The sequence below is a fragment of the Meleagris gallopavo genome, chromosome 5 (assembly GCF_905368555.1).
Source record: "Meleagris gallopavo chromosome 5, MGAL_WU_HG_1.1, whole genome shotgun sequence".
NCBI classification, from domain to species: Eukaryota; Metazoa; Chordata; class Aves; order Galliformes; family Phasianidae; genus Meleagris; species Meleagris gallopavo.
Genome location: NC_139408.1, coordinates 34,087,586 through 34,104,762, shown reverse-complemented (window position 1 = coordinate 34,104,762; position 17,177 = coordinate 34,087,586). Strand labels below are relative to the sequence as shown.

At 39.5% G+C, this 17,177-nt stretch overlaps 1 protein-coding gene across 2 annotated transcripts in view; it reads right to left on the bottom strand.

Moving 5' to 3' along the window:
• Positions 1–15,912, bottom strand: part of NUBPL (NUBP iron-sulfur cluster assembly factor, mitochondrial) — an 82,375-nt gene extending 66,463 nt beyond the window's left edge. The window contains exons 1-3 of one of the 2 annotated variants that reach the window (XR_014883621.1): positions 15,575–15,912; positions 14,327–14,474; positions 9,987–10,021 (exon numbers count right to left, since the gene is read on the bottom strand). Coding sequence is in view for 1 of the 2 variants with exons in the window: in XM_010711664.4 (XP_010709966.2) it covers positions 9,987–10,021; positions 14,327–14,474; positions 15,575–15,703 (312 nt within the window). In the remaining variant the exon portion in view is untranslated. The remainder of the gene's footprint in view (positions 1–9,986; positions 10,022–14,326; positions 14,475–15,574) is intronic. The other variant, XM_010711664.4, reaches the window with a different exon arrangement.
• Between the last annotated feature and the right edge of the window lie 1,265 nt (positions 15,913–17,177).

Below are 17,177 nucleotides of genomic sequence, written 5' to 3'. Positions count from 1 at the left end.
ACCCCTAGCAGCTGAGCAATTTAATGTATTGGTTAAATCTGACACAAGCCAAATGCATCTTAAGTTTTACAGCCAAGAAGTAAAAAATACTTACGCTATGCATTTTTACAGCCGAAATTTTTACTACAATAACTAATCTAATTGGGGGTTAGTTATTCAATATACTTCTTTATTAAGCAGAGCAAAGCATACATAATTAAATGGATTATTTCATTTAGAATTTTTAATACTTCTTTCTTTATAACCTATGAAAACTACTATAACAAGGCTCAAAAATTACTCTGACAAATTATTCTGCTTCATGCCTATGTTTGAAAGCTGCAATTTAAAAAAAGATTGAACAGACCCATTTTAGGTTCGCTTTCAAAGACATCAAAAAGAATATCAGAGCTTCTTTGTTCTTGTAAAAAAAAAAATGCATATTTTAACAGATTAGAAAGATTCATGACTCAGTCCCTTTATCTGTGTCAGCAGCTAATTGAACCCATCAAAACATCATCTAAGGGCTGCGCCACCTAATTACTTCTCAAAGTAAATATTTGCAGAAAAATCTACATACTGTTTTAAAACTGACTGACATTCCTTCCCATAACTTTTTGAGGGTTCCCCTCCAACACTGACAAGGATCATGAATAACTGGCTACAACCACCTTACTATGCACTACCATTTTGTCTTCAGGCTAAAGGGACTGTAGACATAGGATAATCTAAATTAATCAGATTGACTTCACGACCTCCTGAGCATAATCAGATCTTCACCACACACGCTGCTTATTCTTGGGAGTCTATAGGAGCACTAACATCAAATCTTTCTATGAGTGCACCAAATTTCCTGAAATTATTTAATAAACACACGAGGGAGAAAAAATATTTCTCAGCTGCCTTGGTCAGGAGGACTTTGTAATTTGGAATAGTAGCTGCATTTGCAAAGCTGACCCTGTTACAATCCAACAAAATAAACCTGACAGTTCTCAAAAAATTACCAGTGCATTTCCTCAAAACTAAGCAAGATGTTTGTCTCTGAGATGTACTGCTTTTGTTCTTGGACATAGTTCAATACAACTGACATCTTGAAACAAGAAAAATTCACAGATTCTCCAGTTACAGCTCATGTTACTGAAAGCATGAGCGTTCCTATGCGCACGGTGCTTTGTACAGGCTGACAGAAGAAAGACCTTCTGGAAACTTCTTTAAATCACTAGAAGATCACCCTAAAGATGGCCTAGGGCAGGTTTTTCTTAACTAAGCAATTCAATACATCACATAAAAAAAGTTCACATTGTCTTAAAGCAGTGGCTTTTACAGAAAAGAACTGATGCAATAAGCTAGGGGTTTGAGTTTTATTTCTCTCAAACACCACTCCATTTGCAGCATGTATCTCTATAATACTAATGATGCTCTTAAAGGTTTAATTATATCAGAAAATCATTATGGCAGCTAACCAGAAATCTTCTAAGACAGGTCCTGAAGATATCTTTCAGCATCTACACAATGCTTTAAATCCCCAAGAGACTTTGATACAGATCCAAATGTTACGACATGAAGCTGTCTGAATCAAAGGACCAATACCAGATACTTCTCATGCTCATTTAAGTTCATTCTAAATGCATGTCTTACAATAATTAAGATTTTTTTAAAAAACTTCTGTTTTATTAAATATTATGGATTTACCCACATAATCAGTACCACACATAAATCAACACATCTTCCGAAGTGTTGTTGTATTAACACAAATCCTAAAAGATAAACTTAACATCAGTCAAGTAAAAAAAAATAATCTGGGCAGAAGAAACAGATAATAAGCAGTTGATCAAAAGCAGGGCCATGAAAGCAAAATAAAAGAAAAAAAGCAAGCAAGCTCTAGGACTCCTCTGTATTACTTTTTCAGCGCAAGATGTAACGCTGCTACAGGTGCCCACTGCATCCTGTTACCAATTCAGATAACATCTCCATCATTTTCTTCTTACAGGTTTATTTTGTGCTTATAAAAATATTTCTATCCTGCTCTATTTGCACATAACATTAACTCCCTCCAGCTGGCATAGTAATACTCAGGTTCAAAACAGCTGTTCTCAAGCCTTTGCCCATCTCCTTCCACCTGCCCAGCTGCAGATGAAGGGCTGACTCAATCTGAGTTTACCACACCTTAGAAAACACCTTCTACACACCCAGACTTTTTGTTACCCACCTGCAAGTTCTGAACAGCTTGAACTCTGAAGACGTAACTGCAAATGTACCTATTCTCACCTGATTTAATCACATACTTCTAAGTCATTGGACATAACCCACACTAAGTAGAAACAGTATGCCAAACTAATGCAGAATTGTAGAAAACTGTCCTAGTGAATAACATAATTACCAATATTACACCAGCCAGTGAGAACACAAAAATTAAAACAATATCCTTGTCATGTGAAACCAAAGATGTAATCTCCTGGTGCATTCAGCAAAAACACTGTATTCAAAGAGTAATGGATTATAACAGCTTATCAGCGCTTTTCAAGTTTTTTCCCTTTCTACTGAAACAATCTTTACCACAGTATAACTACTGCTTGGATTAGTTCTTTCTGCAGTATGAGTGCCACCTTTCATGCTCTCAACCAATGACTGGTGATCTCAAAATGGCAAAAAAGAAACTACAGAGTGAAAGACACGCAACTCATCCTCATTTTCTGCTTTTGCACCCTTGACTGTCGCTATTCTTACTTCACTGCCACTCATCTTCTCAATAAAACTCATTTGCCCAGTTATACCTCCTTAAAGACTTCTGACAAATACTCAGCACAAAGTTCATCTAGGCAATCACTGTGTTTCTTACCCCAATATGAAACTAATGAAGTTTGCTTTCCAAGCTGAAAATTTATTTTCTCTACACCAGGAAATGAAAATAATTTTTTCAGTCATCGGGTACAGATTCTGTAGGTACAAGAAAATCAAATGATACACAAATGAAAAAAATATATATATTTTCCCATATATCACTGAATGATGAAAATAATAATAATACAGCTTTAGATGGTGCAACATATAATTTATAGGCATATACAGTTTTATTTAAAAAATCCTTTCCTTTACCTTTTTCTCTGCATTGCAATTATTCAACTGGGCATTCAGGTTTATTTTGTGCTTATAAAAATATTTCTATCCTGCTCTATTTGCACATAACATTAACTCCCTCCAGCTGGCATAGTAATACTCAGGTTCAAAACAGCTGTTCTCAAGCCTTTGCCCATCTCCTTCCACCTGCCCAGCTGAATATCCTCTTATCAACTATTTTAGCAGATTAAGAGATGTTCACTCATTAAAAAAGATTTCTTAAAAAAAGAAAGTCTATATCTTTCAGATAATAGGAACTATTAATATTTTTTTAAAATCAAAATGCAACCAGCTTCATTCACGTATCACAGACGAGCCCTCCACACAAAATCCTGCGTTCAATACAGAATGTGATGATTTGCATTGATTTCTTCCAAGTTCCCAACTGCTTTATTGAAGAACAAGTCTGATAAAAGACTATGTCAGTAGAAGGGGGGAAAAAAAAAAGGAAAAGAAGAAAACTCAGTTCACAAAGAGCTGCTATAAATAGCTGTTAATCAACATAGCCTACATTGCTGCTAAACACCCAGAGACTCTTAAACAGCATTAATTTCACTTTTGCTCATCTGTTCTGATATTTTTTCCATACTTGGTAAAGCACATGCATCCCCTCTGGATTTTAATGGATGATACTTTACTTTGAAGTAAACTCTGCAGGCCAGCAGAAATCCCTGGTGTTCAGCCAGGAAGGGATGGAGACACAGGTAGATGATCTGTCATTGTTCTGTATAGGAATGATTCTGTAAACCAGAAGTGATCTCTGTATTCAGCAGCTGCAGCCCCTTCCAAAGACAACTCCACTTTGCTAAGTGAAGGTGCCAGTTATTTTTAAAGCTGGTGTTCTTAATCCACAGCCAGTGACTCTCAATTTACCCTTCTAATGTGGTTATAGAATTAGAGCTAATCCTAAACTGCAAGCAATAGTATATAGGACAAAAGAGAACTTAAAAATCAGGATAGGCTCTGGATTCATCGTTTGACATACTGACACATTGAATAGCCATCTTTTAATCCCTAATTCTCCCACTCTTTCAGCTAAACACTACTTACGTGCCTAGCTGTAAATTGGATTAAAGCCAATAAAGGCCAACAGCAATTTTGTCACTATCTGTCCCAGAAAAGCAGGCTTGTTTTAAATACTCATTCTTCTGCTGGTTTAAATGCCCTTTTTCCTTCATATGAAGATCTTCTAACTTTCTGTCAGCTACAGAACTTCTCCCGCATTTCTTTCTACACTAGTTTTGCAGTAGCTCTCACTCAAGATTTCTCAATCATCAGACACCAGTAATTGTGCCTTCTTTGGCTTTCTTACACTTCATATATCTAATTAGGTGAAAAACCTGAAAAGCACCATTTTACAAATAAGCCACCAAAATCCCCAACAATTCCACATGCCTCACCTCATGGGCAGTGTGCTGAATTGTTATTGCAAACGTGAACCGCTCTCACATCAGCTTCTGCCTTCTCCAGTTGACTTTTAATGCATGTAGTTAACTCCATACATAATGCCTGAAACCCCCCCTTTTTTTTTTTTTTACTCCTCAAAATAAGTACAGTAATTTGATAAATCATTTTTAAAAGTGGATGATTAAGAAGATTACTTCTATACATTTTTTAATTGAAAACAGATTTTTAAAGCTTCGTTCTTTCCTTTTCTCAGCTGATTGAGAAGCTGGGCTGTCATTACAAGATAATCCCAATCAATTCTCACTGGCATCCCCAGCTTTACTGATGCTATTTAGCATTAAGAAGCTAGCAGGAACACCTTATCTATACCAAATAAAGCCTCCTTCTCTAAGCAACAAAGGTGGCTAGAGAGATGCCTAGAAATCAAACCCTAATAATTGAGAAAGTTGCATAGGAGGACAAAACAGGACAAAAGCTTCCCTTCAAACTAATTCCTCAGTGAAGAGGCGCCATTATTATCTAAATTCTTTTATAGGACTACACACGGCAACATGTAACACATAGATCACCTACTGATCTAACAGTGGGATTTTGAACTGCATGCAAAAAGTTTAGTTACAGAAGCAAATATCTGAAGAAAAAAAAGCTGGAACGAAAAGAAAATAGGGTGAGTGGGTTTTGAGTAATTTAAAAATTGATGTGTGTTGTTTGATGAAATAAATGTTTTGAAATAACTTTATCATCACGACAGCGATTCACACCGACCCTGATCACAGCCACATAACTTCTGTTCCAATTCCGGTACGTATGTGCAATGCCCACGCTCACACCGTGCACACCAGCCCGATCTCCGCACGCCGCAGCTACGCGTAGCCCGGCGCTGCGGCGGTGCCCCCGTTCAGGAGCTCCTCCCACGCCCCAGGCCCGGGCCGGGCCCTGAGGCCGGACGGCTCGGCGCCCTCTGGCGCTCCCTCTGCCGACCGGCTGCCACCGCCTGCAATCTTCACGGGTTGCTCAGCAACCGGAGAGTTTACTCGGGAAAACGCAGAGGCCTGTCACTGCAGATCACTGACGATGTACCCCAAATTTCGGCCTGCTCTGTTCGCCCCAGGTCCCCCGACATGGCGTGAAGCCGCAGCACGTCAGCTGCTGCTCGCTTCTCCTCACGTGCCCAGACAGCTCCGGGCAGAAGCCACTTGCTTAATGCTTTTAATGCTAATTTCTTCTGTATGGTTTTACTGCTTGCCACTCCATCCTTCACAGCACCAAAACCATCCCATCCTATAGTGAGGAAATGAAGTCTACTTGGAAAGAACAAGAGAGTCAGAAGCAATCTGACTGGGAGCCTGCCTGCAGTGACAGCACAGGCGCAAGGCCTCCAACTGGATGCGTGCCATCCTGAGTCATGCACAGCTGGTGTTTGCTCACTAAAATACTCTGTTCATAAACAAGCAATCTCTATCCCATTATTGCTGGCACCTATTAATTCAACTTGTTTCTACTATAATAAATTGGTCATGGCCAGGCAGCTTTCATAAGTAGTCATTCTAGTCCGAACACAGCACAAAATCCAAAAGATTCTTCTTAAGTGCTCCTAGGGGAGTCCAACTGACATCAAAAGAACCACCCCCTACCCCCAACAAAACAAAACAAAACGAACAAAAAAAACCTATCAAACTAAGCAAGCAATGAGAAATAGAACACAGAGTTAAAGCTTTAAGTTATTTAGTAACACAAAGAAAACTGCATGGATCTATAGGTCTTGATACAAGCAAAATAGTTGGCACAATTCTTAACTAATCCATTTACAACATGTAACTTAGGGTACAAAAATCTAATAAATCAGAAAGGGATCCTGTTTGTCTCCCTGGCCTTGCACCAGAAACTTAGGAAAAAAAAAAAACAACCAAACAAAAAACAAATCCATGACAAAACAATCAATCTTGGGTATGGTATCTAAATATTTAAACGAAAGCCTATCTTAAGTTATCCTGAAACCACAAGGGTAAAAACAGCACCAGCACTGAAGACTTGAACTAATGAATGCTAATCCCAGTTTTGCCAACAGCACTGGCCAGTGACGATGTCCAAGGCTCCGTTGATTCCTTAATACTACAGCCTATCATTATAATAGCTCAGAAAGCTTCCCAGTTAAAAAAAAAAAAATATTTAAAAAACAGCTTATTTACAGAAACAGTGGTTCTTTTCTCTCTGACTGCAGAAAGCAGACTTTTAAGAGAAGATGGAAGGAAGAGTTCTTTTATTGAGAGGACAAGAAATTCCTTTATGCTTTGACACTATCAAACAACAATACAGCATCAAAGCCATTACTGAAAGCTGTAAGAATCTACCCTAATCCAATCTCCTCTGAAAGCACCTTCCAAAGATCTCTTTTTTCACCAGAAAACAGTTATTCTCAATACTCTGTGACCTGTATTCTTTTTCTAAGATTATACTCGAACAATCAGGAGGCAACAGATTTTATTGCCAATTAGCTCCAATACACTACTTGCTTTGAAAACTTAATTATAGAACAAGGAATTTGTAACAGAAAGAGACCGTATCTAATGAAGAAGCACAAACTTTTATGGTCATGGTGACTTTTCTTTACAAGTCCTTTCTCTTCTGCTTTAAACAGTACATCAAGATCAAGCATCATTTTCTACAAATTTGTATTTTGCTTATAAAAAACATAAGCGCTGCAATGAAGTTGCAGGATGCTGCTGATGCTCTGATTTACTAACAGAATCAGAAGTGAGAACACCAGCGTATTCAAGTCCAAAAGTTAAACATAAACATGACGTATACCATCATTTTATTGTAAAGATACCAGTGCATAAACAAAACACAGTTGTCTTCATTCAGTCCAAATTAGCTTCTCATTTTGTAACCACACCAATGCACAATTTCACCATGTTCGTAGCTCGTTAGGTTGTGACTGTCAGATCAGGTAAGTCACAGCAGTCTTACCTGCTCTTTCATCAACATTAGCCAGCCTCTGGCCTTCAACTTTATACTACCACGTGACATCAGAAATGATTAGTGCCATTCTACATTTACCAAACTTTCTTGCCTCAATTTCATTTAGAATTATTTCTTAGTCCCTAATTTGTCTCTTCAATCAGTCTGTTTATTTATGCATTTTGCAAGCATTTTAGTGAGCTACTGAAGTGGTGCATCAAATCAATGGCAACAACAACCCTATGCAGCGTTATAGGCTTCGGGACGAATGGCTGGATGATTGTGAAGAGGAAAGGGACCTGGGGGTGTTGGTTGATGCTCAACTGAACATGAACTGACAGTGTGCCCAAGTGGTCCAGTGCCACCCTGGCCTGCATTAGAAATAGTGTGGCCAGCAGGAGCAGGGAGGTGATCATCCCCCTGTACTCAGCACTGGTGAGGCTGAACTGCGTTCAGTTTTGGGTCCCTCACTACAAGAAAGACATTGAGGCCCTGGAGTGTGTCCAGAGAAGGGCAATGAAACTGGTGAGGAGTCTGGAGCACAAGTCTTATGAGGAGCAGCTGAGGGAATTGGGATTGTTTAGTTTAGAAGAGGAGGCTCAGGGGAGACCTCATTGCACTCTACAGCTTCCTGAAGGGAGGTTGTGGTGAAGAGGGGTTTGGCCTCTTCTCTCAGACAAAAAACAGGACCCGGGGAAATGGCCACAAGTTGTACCAGAGAAGGTTTAGATTGGACATAAAGAAAAACTTCTTCTCTCAGAGAGTGGTCAGGCACTGGAATGGCCTGCCCAGGGAGGTGGTGGAGTCGCCATCCCTGGCAGAGTTCAAGAGGCACCTGGATGAGGAGCTACGAGACATGGGTTAGTTTGTGGTAGCAATGGTAATGAGAAGATGGTTGGACCAGATGATCTTACAAGTCGTTCCCAACCTTGTGATTCTATGAGTCTATCACCACGTTTAAAGCCAGATGTTTAAGCCCTAACAAAAGGGTACAACCCCACAACTTACAGATGCCAGAATTACTAAGAGATGTTCTATCTAAACTCAAACAATGCACAAAACACAAAACACAAAAAAAAATGCATGCATGAGCAGTACCAGACACAATCCTAAAAACACTCAAGATGGTATGGAAAGTTTCTGTGCAATTAGTTGACATGGTTTCCATGGAGCTACTCAAGGAGCATGCTACAGCACAGAACTACTTGCAGGATCACATTTATTTCGGAAAAGTATTACAGCAAATGTCATGTTTTAAAGTTAATTAGAAAGAACCATTCAAGCAGTTTTGTTTTTCAAGATAGCAGACTTCCCTCCCAAATCAAATTACTCCAGCAGCCTATTTAAAACACAGAATTAAACACTGTGAAATATCAAGATCAGATGCCATTACAAACAGTATGCATCTCATTTAACAGCTTTAGCACTCTCTTCTTATCAAGTATGATTGTTGTTACAGAAATTAAAAAAAATTCTTTTACAAATTTCTACAAGTGTGCAGAGAGCACACAAACTTCACTCCCACCTCTTTTATTTTACTTGACCTTTACAAGATAAGAAGATACTACATTTACCAGGTCAAATTATGTGACAATACCTTGTTTTATACTGCTTGTTTTATACTGCACTGTTTTCAGTGATATCTGTCATTAACTATGAAATGTTTTCCAAAAGTCTTTTGAGAATTCAACCAAATAACTAATTAAAGTTGACTGTGATGAAATTCCAAGGCCATGCTCAATCTGTGTTCCTAGATAATTTTAATTTAAATAGTGGAGGGTATCGTCTGAAAAAGATATTTCCTCACATATCTTTCTTGGCCTTTGCATAAGGATTATCAGTAAATCTAAAGTTCCAGCTTCACTGAAAACCTCTGTGGAATACTATTCTAAAGGGTACGCTTTGAATTTATTAGTTATTTTGGAATCAATGCTTTTTGAGTTATATAGTTGTTATACATCCTTGCATACAAACTTGCTTCTAACATTTAACAGTTTGAGTTTTGCAATACCAAATAGGGCAATTATATATATATATATATATATATATATATAAGGTTCAAGAAGATATGTAGTTTCTTTCTTCCCCTCAGCCCATTAAGTATTTTAATACATTAATTTCTCCTGGAAAAGTGAATCTTTGCAGATACAAATAATGCTTTGGACACCACTCAGCAGTTATTCATATTTTTTCCAAGTCAGTGCTCTCAAGTGATATACATTAATTATTTATTATGCAGCTCCAGCCTACACAAACAGCCTCCCATATGTCTACAGGCCCTTGCAGTTGAAATCAGAGACACACAACAGAAAGGGTACAGCCAAACACAGATGAAGGATGAGGGCTGTGTCACCCACAGAGCTGATACAAACAAATTTACATAAACTTAAATGTCCATTAAAAAAAAAAAAAGAAATTAACTGCCAGACATAATGTATGCGACCACCCCCAAGGAGTAACCATTTTATTTATGACTCACACATTTGTTTAACATTAAGGTTGATAATTAGATGTTCACCTACCGAATCATTTGCTGCTAGGGCGAGGGCTATATTTACTGCAAAAAAGAAAAGAAAAAGATTAACTGTAATAGTTAGAAGGTGAGTTCTCTTAAGAATGCTATGATTTCTAACAGGCAAAAACATAATATAAATACACCACACTTGCTTAATAAGAGCACTGATCTTGGTTCTTAGCTTCTAATATCTCTACAGTGTTAGTAGCTGAAGAGACAGCAGCATCTACTATTCAATCCATGGTAGCTAGCAAATTCACATTAATCTACAAAAAATCACAAGGTCTAGATTTCTACAGAACACTGTGGTATGAAGTTACAATCTTAGCATTTAGCTAAAGGATAACAAAAAGTAGTATTTGTTGACTACTACAAAAATGAAGTACCTAGTCTCTAGTGAACTTCTAAAACTAGAGATCAGATAAGCACTTGACTAAGCTATTAAACTGCAGTGATCAGAAATAATGTTCATAATCCTTTTTTGATGCCTCGTGATATATAATAGACATTTCTTGGAAGAAGTTGTAATTCTACTTTTTGCTCAATTTGTATACCACAAAACAAAGTCTCATCTACTACTGAAAGCATCTCTAGCAACTAAAGAAACAGAAAAACAGGAAAAAGCAACTAATTTGTCCCTTAGCTTGTTTACAGCACTTCCATCAATACTTGTGTAGAAAACACACAGAAGAAACAGCATTGTTCACCAGCTTCAGCTATACTGGAAGATCTAGAAACTTCAGTGTAACCAATCAGTATGTGTCATATTCCAAACAGTAACAGGTTATAACAAACAAAAACACTCACACCTCTCTTGGACAAAATCTTTTGCCTCCTTTACACATAGCTGTATTTCAGCCTATGAAGCATTTTAAGAAAGGTAACCTGCAATCAGCCTTGTCCTACTGAAAGAGGACAAAGGTATTGAGAACAAGTTGGAAAGACATTAACATGTCTTTATTTATACTAATTTATACTAAATTAACTAAGTGTTAATTTAGTAGAGAGAGTAGCAAGTTTCATTAAACAAAACAGTGAGAAGGTTAACAAGAAAAATTATACTGCTTTCCCTAGGATGTGCACAGGTGCTGTTTACTCCTAAGCTGATAAAGCACATAGATTTTATTCTTCAGTTTGCTACTTAAATAGATGCATGATTAACTATTCCCTTAACCAAGCAGAGAGAATTAATCCTCTGCAACTTGGAGCCTGACCTACAAATCAAGGATAAGGAGAAAAACATGCAAGCCAATGATTAAACAAAAAATAAACTGCAGATCACGTTTGAAGAAGCACAAGGGAAGCAACAAGTTACTCACCATACTGCTTTAATATGCCTATCACTTCAGTCTATCTTCTTCCCAAATCATAATGTGTGAAAATTAAAGTATCCACAATTCATCTTAAAGGGTATTTGACTACTGAAGGGAAAGAAGGAAGACGGTGGAAATAATATACTGGGAAAACTCAAGTTCATTAGCTGCATTTCTAGATGGATACAACATACTATTTTGAATCCCAGCTGATTATTGCACTTGGTATCTTTGTATTGCTGTCAGTTCCAAGGCGGCTCAGAAACACAGCACAGGACCCCAACCCTAACCTGACCCTAAACATTAACACGGGCCCTCACAATTAGACTCCAACATGATCAGGAATGTAAAGTAAGGGATATATATTCAACAAGTCCAGTACTTTTCACCACCACCTCTTGTCTTCATAGGATGCCACAAAATCACCATGCTATCTCTAGCCCATGCTAAACCAGCCAGCATCAAGAAGGAAGTACAAGGAGATCAGAGTTAGTCTTAACATCAGCCAAGCCATCTGGGATGGCTTATTAGCTTTGACTTTTAAATTCCAAATCCAAACTGGTTCTAGGAACAAGCACAACTAAATTCAAAGAACACTGAGCTAACAATACTGATAAAACTGCTAGGCACAAAATCAGACACAGAGTTGTGTCTGAGCGCATTTGCTGCACAATGAGCCTATTTCATCAATAAAATACTCACAGATAGCCAAGAAGAAATCTTCCTGAAAGATAAATTAAAAATCTAGAGCTCAGTGTAAACAACATTTAGAAATAGAAGAACTCCTTTCTCACTTGTTAGCTGAATATTTGAACACGTAAAGGAGGTCCAATATCAGAAAACACGATGTTAGTCCTGAAAAAAAAAACCACCATTATTTATCATCTCTTGGCCAATGACCAAACTTATATTCAGGTGGGACACATGAATAGATGGATTTTGGCCACTGCTTTGAAAAGATTAATGCATCCTACCTGCAGAATAAAAACATACAAGAGGAAAAAAAAAAAAAAAAAAAGAAACAATGGGATATGTTTCACCATGTCTTGACTACATCAATTCTCCTGAACAATAATAATAAAAAAAAATCTTATCTTGATAGCCTTTGCTAAAAATGACCAAAGAAATTATCAGTAAATTTTCAGTAGTTATATTCTCTTCAATCTGCAGGATTAACAAGATGCAATTCAGAAAGCCACGCCACGCTTACACAGTAGAAATACTATGAATTTCAGAAATTAGAAAATTCTATTCTTTCAAGTTCACCCTCTGAATTCTTCTCACGCCAGAACCAATTTTGGGATGCTGCTCTGAGACTGAGGAAATCTAGCAGAACACTGTAAAAGAATAGAACTCAACAGGAAACAAATACAGGAAACAGGAATCAAACAAAAAAAAATTAATCTCATACTAGACAAAAGAAAATAATCAAAATAATGTAAGTATTTAAACACAGATTAAAAAATATTTTTATTTTTTAAAAGTTAATCTTTTAATCAGAGACTATATCGATTTCAGAAACGCTAGAAGCAACTAGGAATATAATACAAAAGCTATACACTGTTGTGTATAGCAACAGATAGGAAGAATTACACAACAGAAACACAGAGACAGATTAAAGAATGGCCCTGACAAACTCAACCCCAGTACATATCCACTCAATCTGAAAGGGAGATCTGGAACAACTAGAATACAAACCCATGGGGAGAAAGAACACTAGCAGCCTTGACAGTCCTTCGCAGGAATGCAGATAAGACTGATGATATTTTCTGTGGCACTTTAAGGCTATATATATAATCTCTAATTACCAATTACCATTCTCCTTTCTTTCTCAGCTAGGGAAAGTGTAACCAAACATACTTCCCACAAGCCTCTACTAGTTTTTTCCATACAAATTATTTTATCTTAATAAATTGTTCATTTGAAACATCCAACTTATTTTAATCATCAAGAATCTAAAGTCCTCTTTCTTCTCAACATTATAAATAAAATAAATGCAATCATCAGCAAAAGGCTGTCCAATACAGTTACTGGTCAAACAATACAGTAAACAGTCTGTTTACATTTCAGTTCTCTCATTTAATGTCCAGTGAATCCTGATTTTTTTAATTTTTATTTTATTTATTTATTTTTATTTTATTTATTTATTTTAACACCCAGACACATAAACACAATTTGTTTAATTTCAAGTAGATGTATGTAGTACTAGGAATCCACGTCATCTTAATCTACTTCCTAGAATTCAAGCTTTTCTGATTTTTGATTCTTACCCACAATGTGGGTAAGAAAAGTTGGAAGTTCATAGTGATTCAATAGTCTTTCACTGCTTTGTGTAGTTTATCACTGCTGTATCATCTGTCATCATGAGATATCTTCATGAGTAGTTGAGAAAACTGGGCAGAGACCTGATGTTGAATCTTCTGAACACTGAAATATTGATAATCCCTACAGAGCACATGAGGCCATTGGAACACTGTACAGTTACACCTAAGATGCTAGCAAAGGAGGAATAGCATCACTACACCAGCACATAATCCCCACCATCTTAGCTTACTCGCAATTCAAAGCAAGCTGTCCATGGACAGCACTGCACTACTACAAACACATTATTTCTGCTGCCTGCTCTACCAACACCCATTTCAAAACTGGTTCCTCTGCATTCATATGGATTTTCAGCAGCTGCAACAGGTCTTCACAGAGGTTGAGGGTTCTGTTAGTGAGACTCAACTGTCCAAATATTCCTTACAAAGGAATTCTGTACTTTGTATAGAATATAAAGTAAAATATCAGAGAAAAAACTACACATTTTGCAAGAAAAAGTTTAGTTGCTGTGTACATAATACCAGACTGAGGGAGGGAGGTATGAAAACACACTTCTCTGTTGCCTTGAAGTAAAATTTTGTAATCTGTCAGGTGTCACGGCCGCCAGCTGAATACAATTCAAAAACCACACTAGCACACAAATATTTACATATCTATTATAAAATAAACAATAGAAATACAACAGATGGCACAAGAACAAGAAAAATCTTACCCGCTGTCGTTGATTTTCCAACTCCCCCTTTGCCAGAAGCTATGACCAACACCTGCTTAACTCCTTCTATGGGCTTTTGTTTGGGCAGCCCCCGAGACAGGATCCGAGCGCGTTTGTCTTGTAGAACATCATCCCTGGAACCTGAGGACTAATTAAAAAAAGAACGGTACAGAGCAGTTGTATCAACATGCACCGTCTGCAGAAAAAGTGAACAAGTGCAGATCAACCTGTGCCGAGACAACCTTGTTACTGCTCCTAAAATCTTGCTTCACTTCTACGGCAACCTGCCTCATGCTCAGCATTGCTTGAAGGAATGGGGCCTACTGAGCACTGACTCTGGGGATATTTTGTTTAGACACAGTTAAATGTGATTAGTCTCAGACCTCAAAAAAGTACCAGGGCCTCCAATAAAATAAATTAAAATCCCTGCTCTAATTTGGAGACTTTTAAAAATCACCTTCAGGTTACTTGATTTGCAAGATTCTCAGTGGAATCATCAGGGTTAAAAATGAAACCTTCTGCCTTCTCTTCTCCTGAATACCTCCGAAGCTAAAGTCAAGGCTGCACATCAGCTTTTACTAGCTTTAATACCATCACAATTAATACACGCAGTAGCCATCAGCTGTTTGTATTTTCAGCACTGTATCACCAAAACGAGAGCTCCAGCATCCCAAGCTGCCAGTCACTGAGGGAGAGCAACCTAGGGCAGCAGAAGTACAACAGATGCAGCTAAAAGCCCGGGCAAAGCAGCACTAAGTGCAGAGGAGCCCGCCAAGCCCCTGCTGCTTTCCTGCAGCGCACCTACGAGCAGCTTATCCAGAGCGCGCCCCGAGTAGCCGAGGGCAGGCACACAGCAGCTCCTCTGTGCTCCAGGGACTGGGGCGTGGAGCAACGCACAGGAGTGAGCATCTCAGGGGACAGCACCCCATTCACCACATGGTGGTCAAGTTCTGGAGACGGTGAGCAATCAGGCGTTACGTCTACAGAATGAAAGAGGGTCCAGAAGAGAGAGACCCCTCTTCCTTCCCTCGGTCTGCCGGCTAGGCTGCCCGCGCCGTTAAAGCCCCAAGGCTAACACAGCCCTAAACCCAGCCCCTATGGAGGCTACTTCGGAACAACTTCGATGCAGATTCCGAAACAGCTGCTTAGGAACCGAGCCGAGAACTCGCCTGATCCCCCCACCCCGGGGCTCGCGAGGACCCGCTCCCCTCCCGCACCGCCCCGGCGGGCAGCTCCCGCCTCACCCACCGCGGAGCCGGACGACGAAGCAGCGCGAGCTCCGCTGCCCGCAGGGCGCCGCAGCACCGCCAGCGCCCCGCCGCCGCGGCCGGAGAATCGAGCGACGCGCAGCACCCAGCGCCAAGCGACGGCCCCCATTGCTGCCTCCCGCCGGGCGCGCTGAAATGGCGCCGCCGCGGCTCGGCCCGCCCACTGCGCTGCGCCGGGCCGGGCCGGGCCGCACCGTTGCCCCACGTATTTCCACAGCGTTCGAGCACCGGCGGCTCCTGGAGCCGGTCACCGCGTCCGAGCCAGCCGGGACTGCGGAGGCCTGAGGGCTTTTCAGGCGTGGCTGCAAACGGGAAGCGGGGAGCGCCAGTTTGGACTGGCGGCCGCGGGGAGGCCGCGGTTCTCGTGTGGGCACGGCCACGGCGCGGGTCGCCTGCCTTGTGCACGGTGGCGAGACTCGCCTTGGCCTTCGGTGTGTTTGGGCACATCGTGGCTCTTCATGGTTTGTGTCGGCTGCAGATATAACAGATGTATTCCATTTCATCCTTTGAGTCATCAGTTCAAAGAACCCGTGGCCAGGTCCGGTGCCTCTTTTTTGGTATTAATATATATATTAAGTGCAATTCAAATTGTTGTAAGTAGGGTGCCTTATGTCATGTGAGTGTCATCTGAAGCATTCAGGCATGCACCTCTTAACCACCACAAGGCCTGTGGCTGTGTTGTGGGAGGAATTCAGAGCCTTTTGACATGATTTATTCCAGACAATCCTATGAATAGCCTGTTTATCCATGCATAATACTGAAGTACTTCAGACCTTGGCAGTTTCTGGCCCTTAGTTTTCAAAGGTGAAACACAGCGTAGATAGTGCCCTTTGTTGACATCTGCTGTAGTGCGTAATGGATCAGGGATTTTATATCCATTTAAAGTGTTATAATAAACATTGCCCGTTTTTCACATCGAGAATTTTCACCACTCATTTAATATTATTTTTGACTTGTATTATTAAAAACCCTAATCAGGCATTTTGCTCAAAGCCACCTTTTTCAAAGGCTTATTCCAGTGCTCAGCTGCCAGAGAAAAATTACAGTGATAAACACAAACTTTTGCTTTCCTTCAAATGATGCTCATTCAGTCTCTTGTTCTTGCTGTAACCATTTAAGCGTATTTTGCACAGCGAGCACAGACAGGTGAAGAGGTCAAATAGTTTCCCTGTAATTCACCCTACCAAGAAACCAAAATGCAGAAGAATGCTGACAACCAGCCAGCCATTTAATTCAAGAACTGTATTAGAGATCTCCCTCAAGGGCCTATTCTTTGCTGCCCCAGGAAACTGTTACCTTTTTCCTTGCAAGAAATTTGCATTATTCATTTTTCTACCTTGAGCTGTTAGAGGCAGTGTTAAAGTGCAGAACACACATCACAGAAACAAAATCGGCAATGCAGTGGTAGGTGTGCAGAACTGGTTTTCAACATTTTTTAAATAATTCTAATAGCAATAGGGAAGCTACTATGGCACTAGGCTGTACTGAATAAGGTGAATTTGTACCGATAAGTAGAATTTGGCCATTAAATTTGCTCCAAAATAAGGAGGTCATTTCCAAAATGCCATAATTGCTTTTAGTTT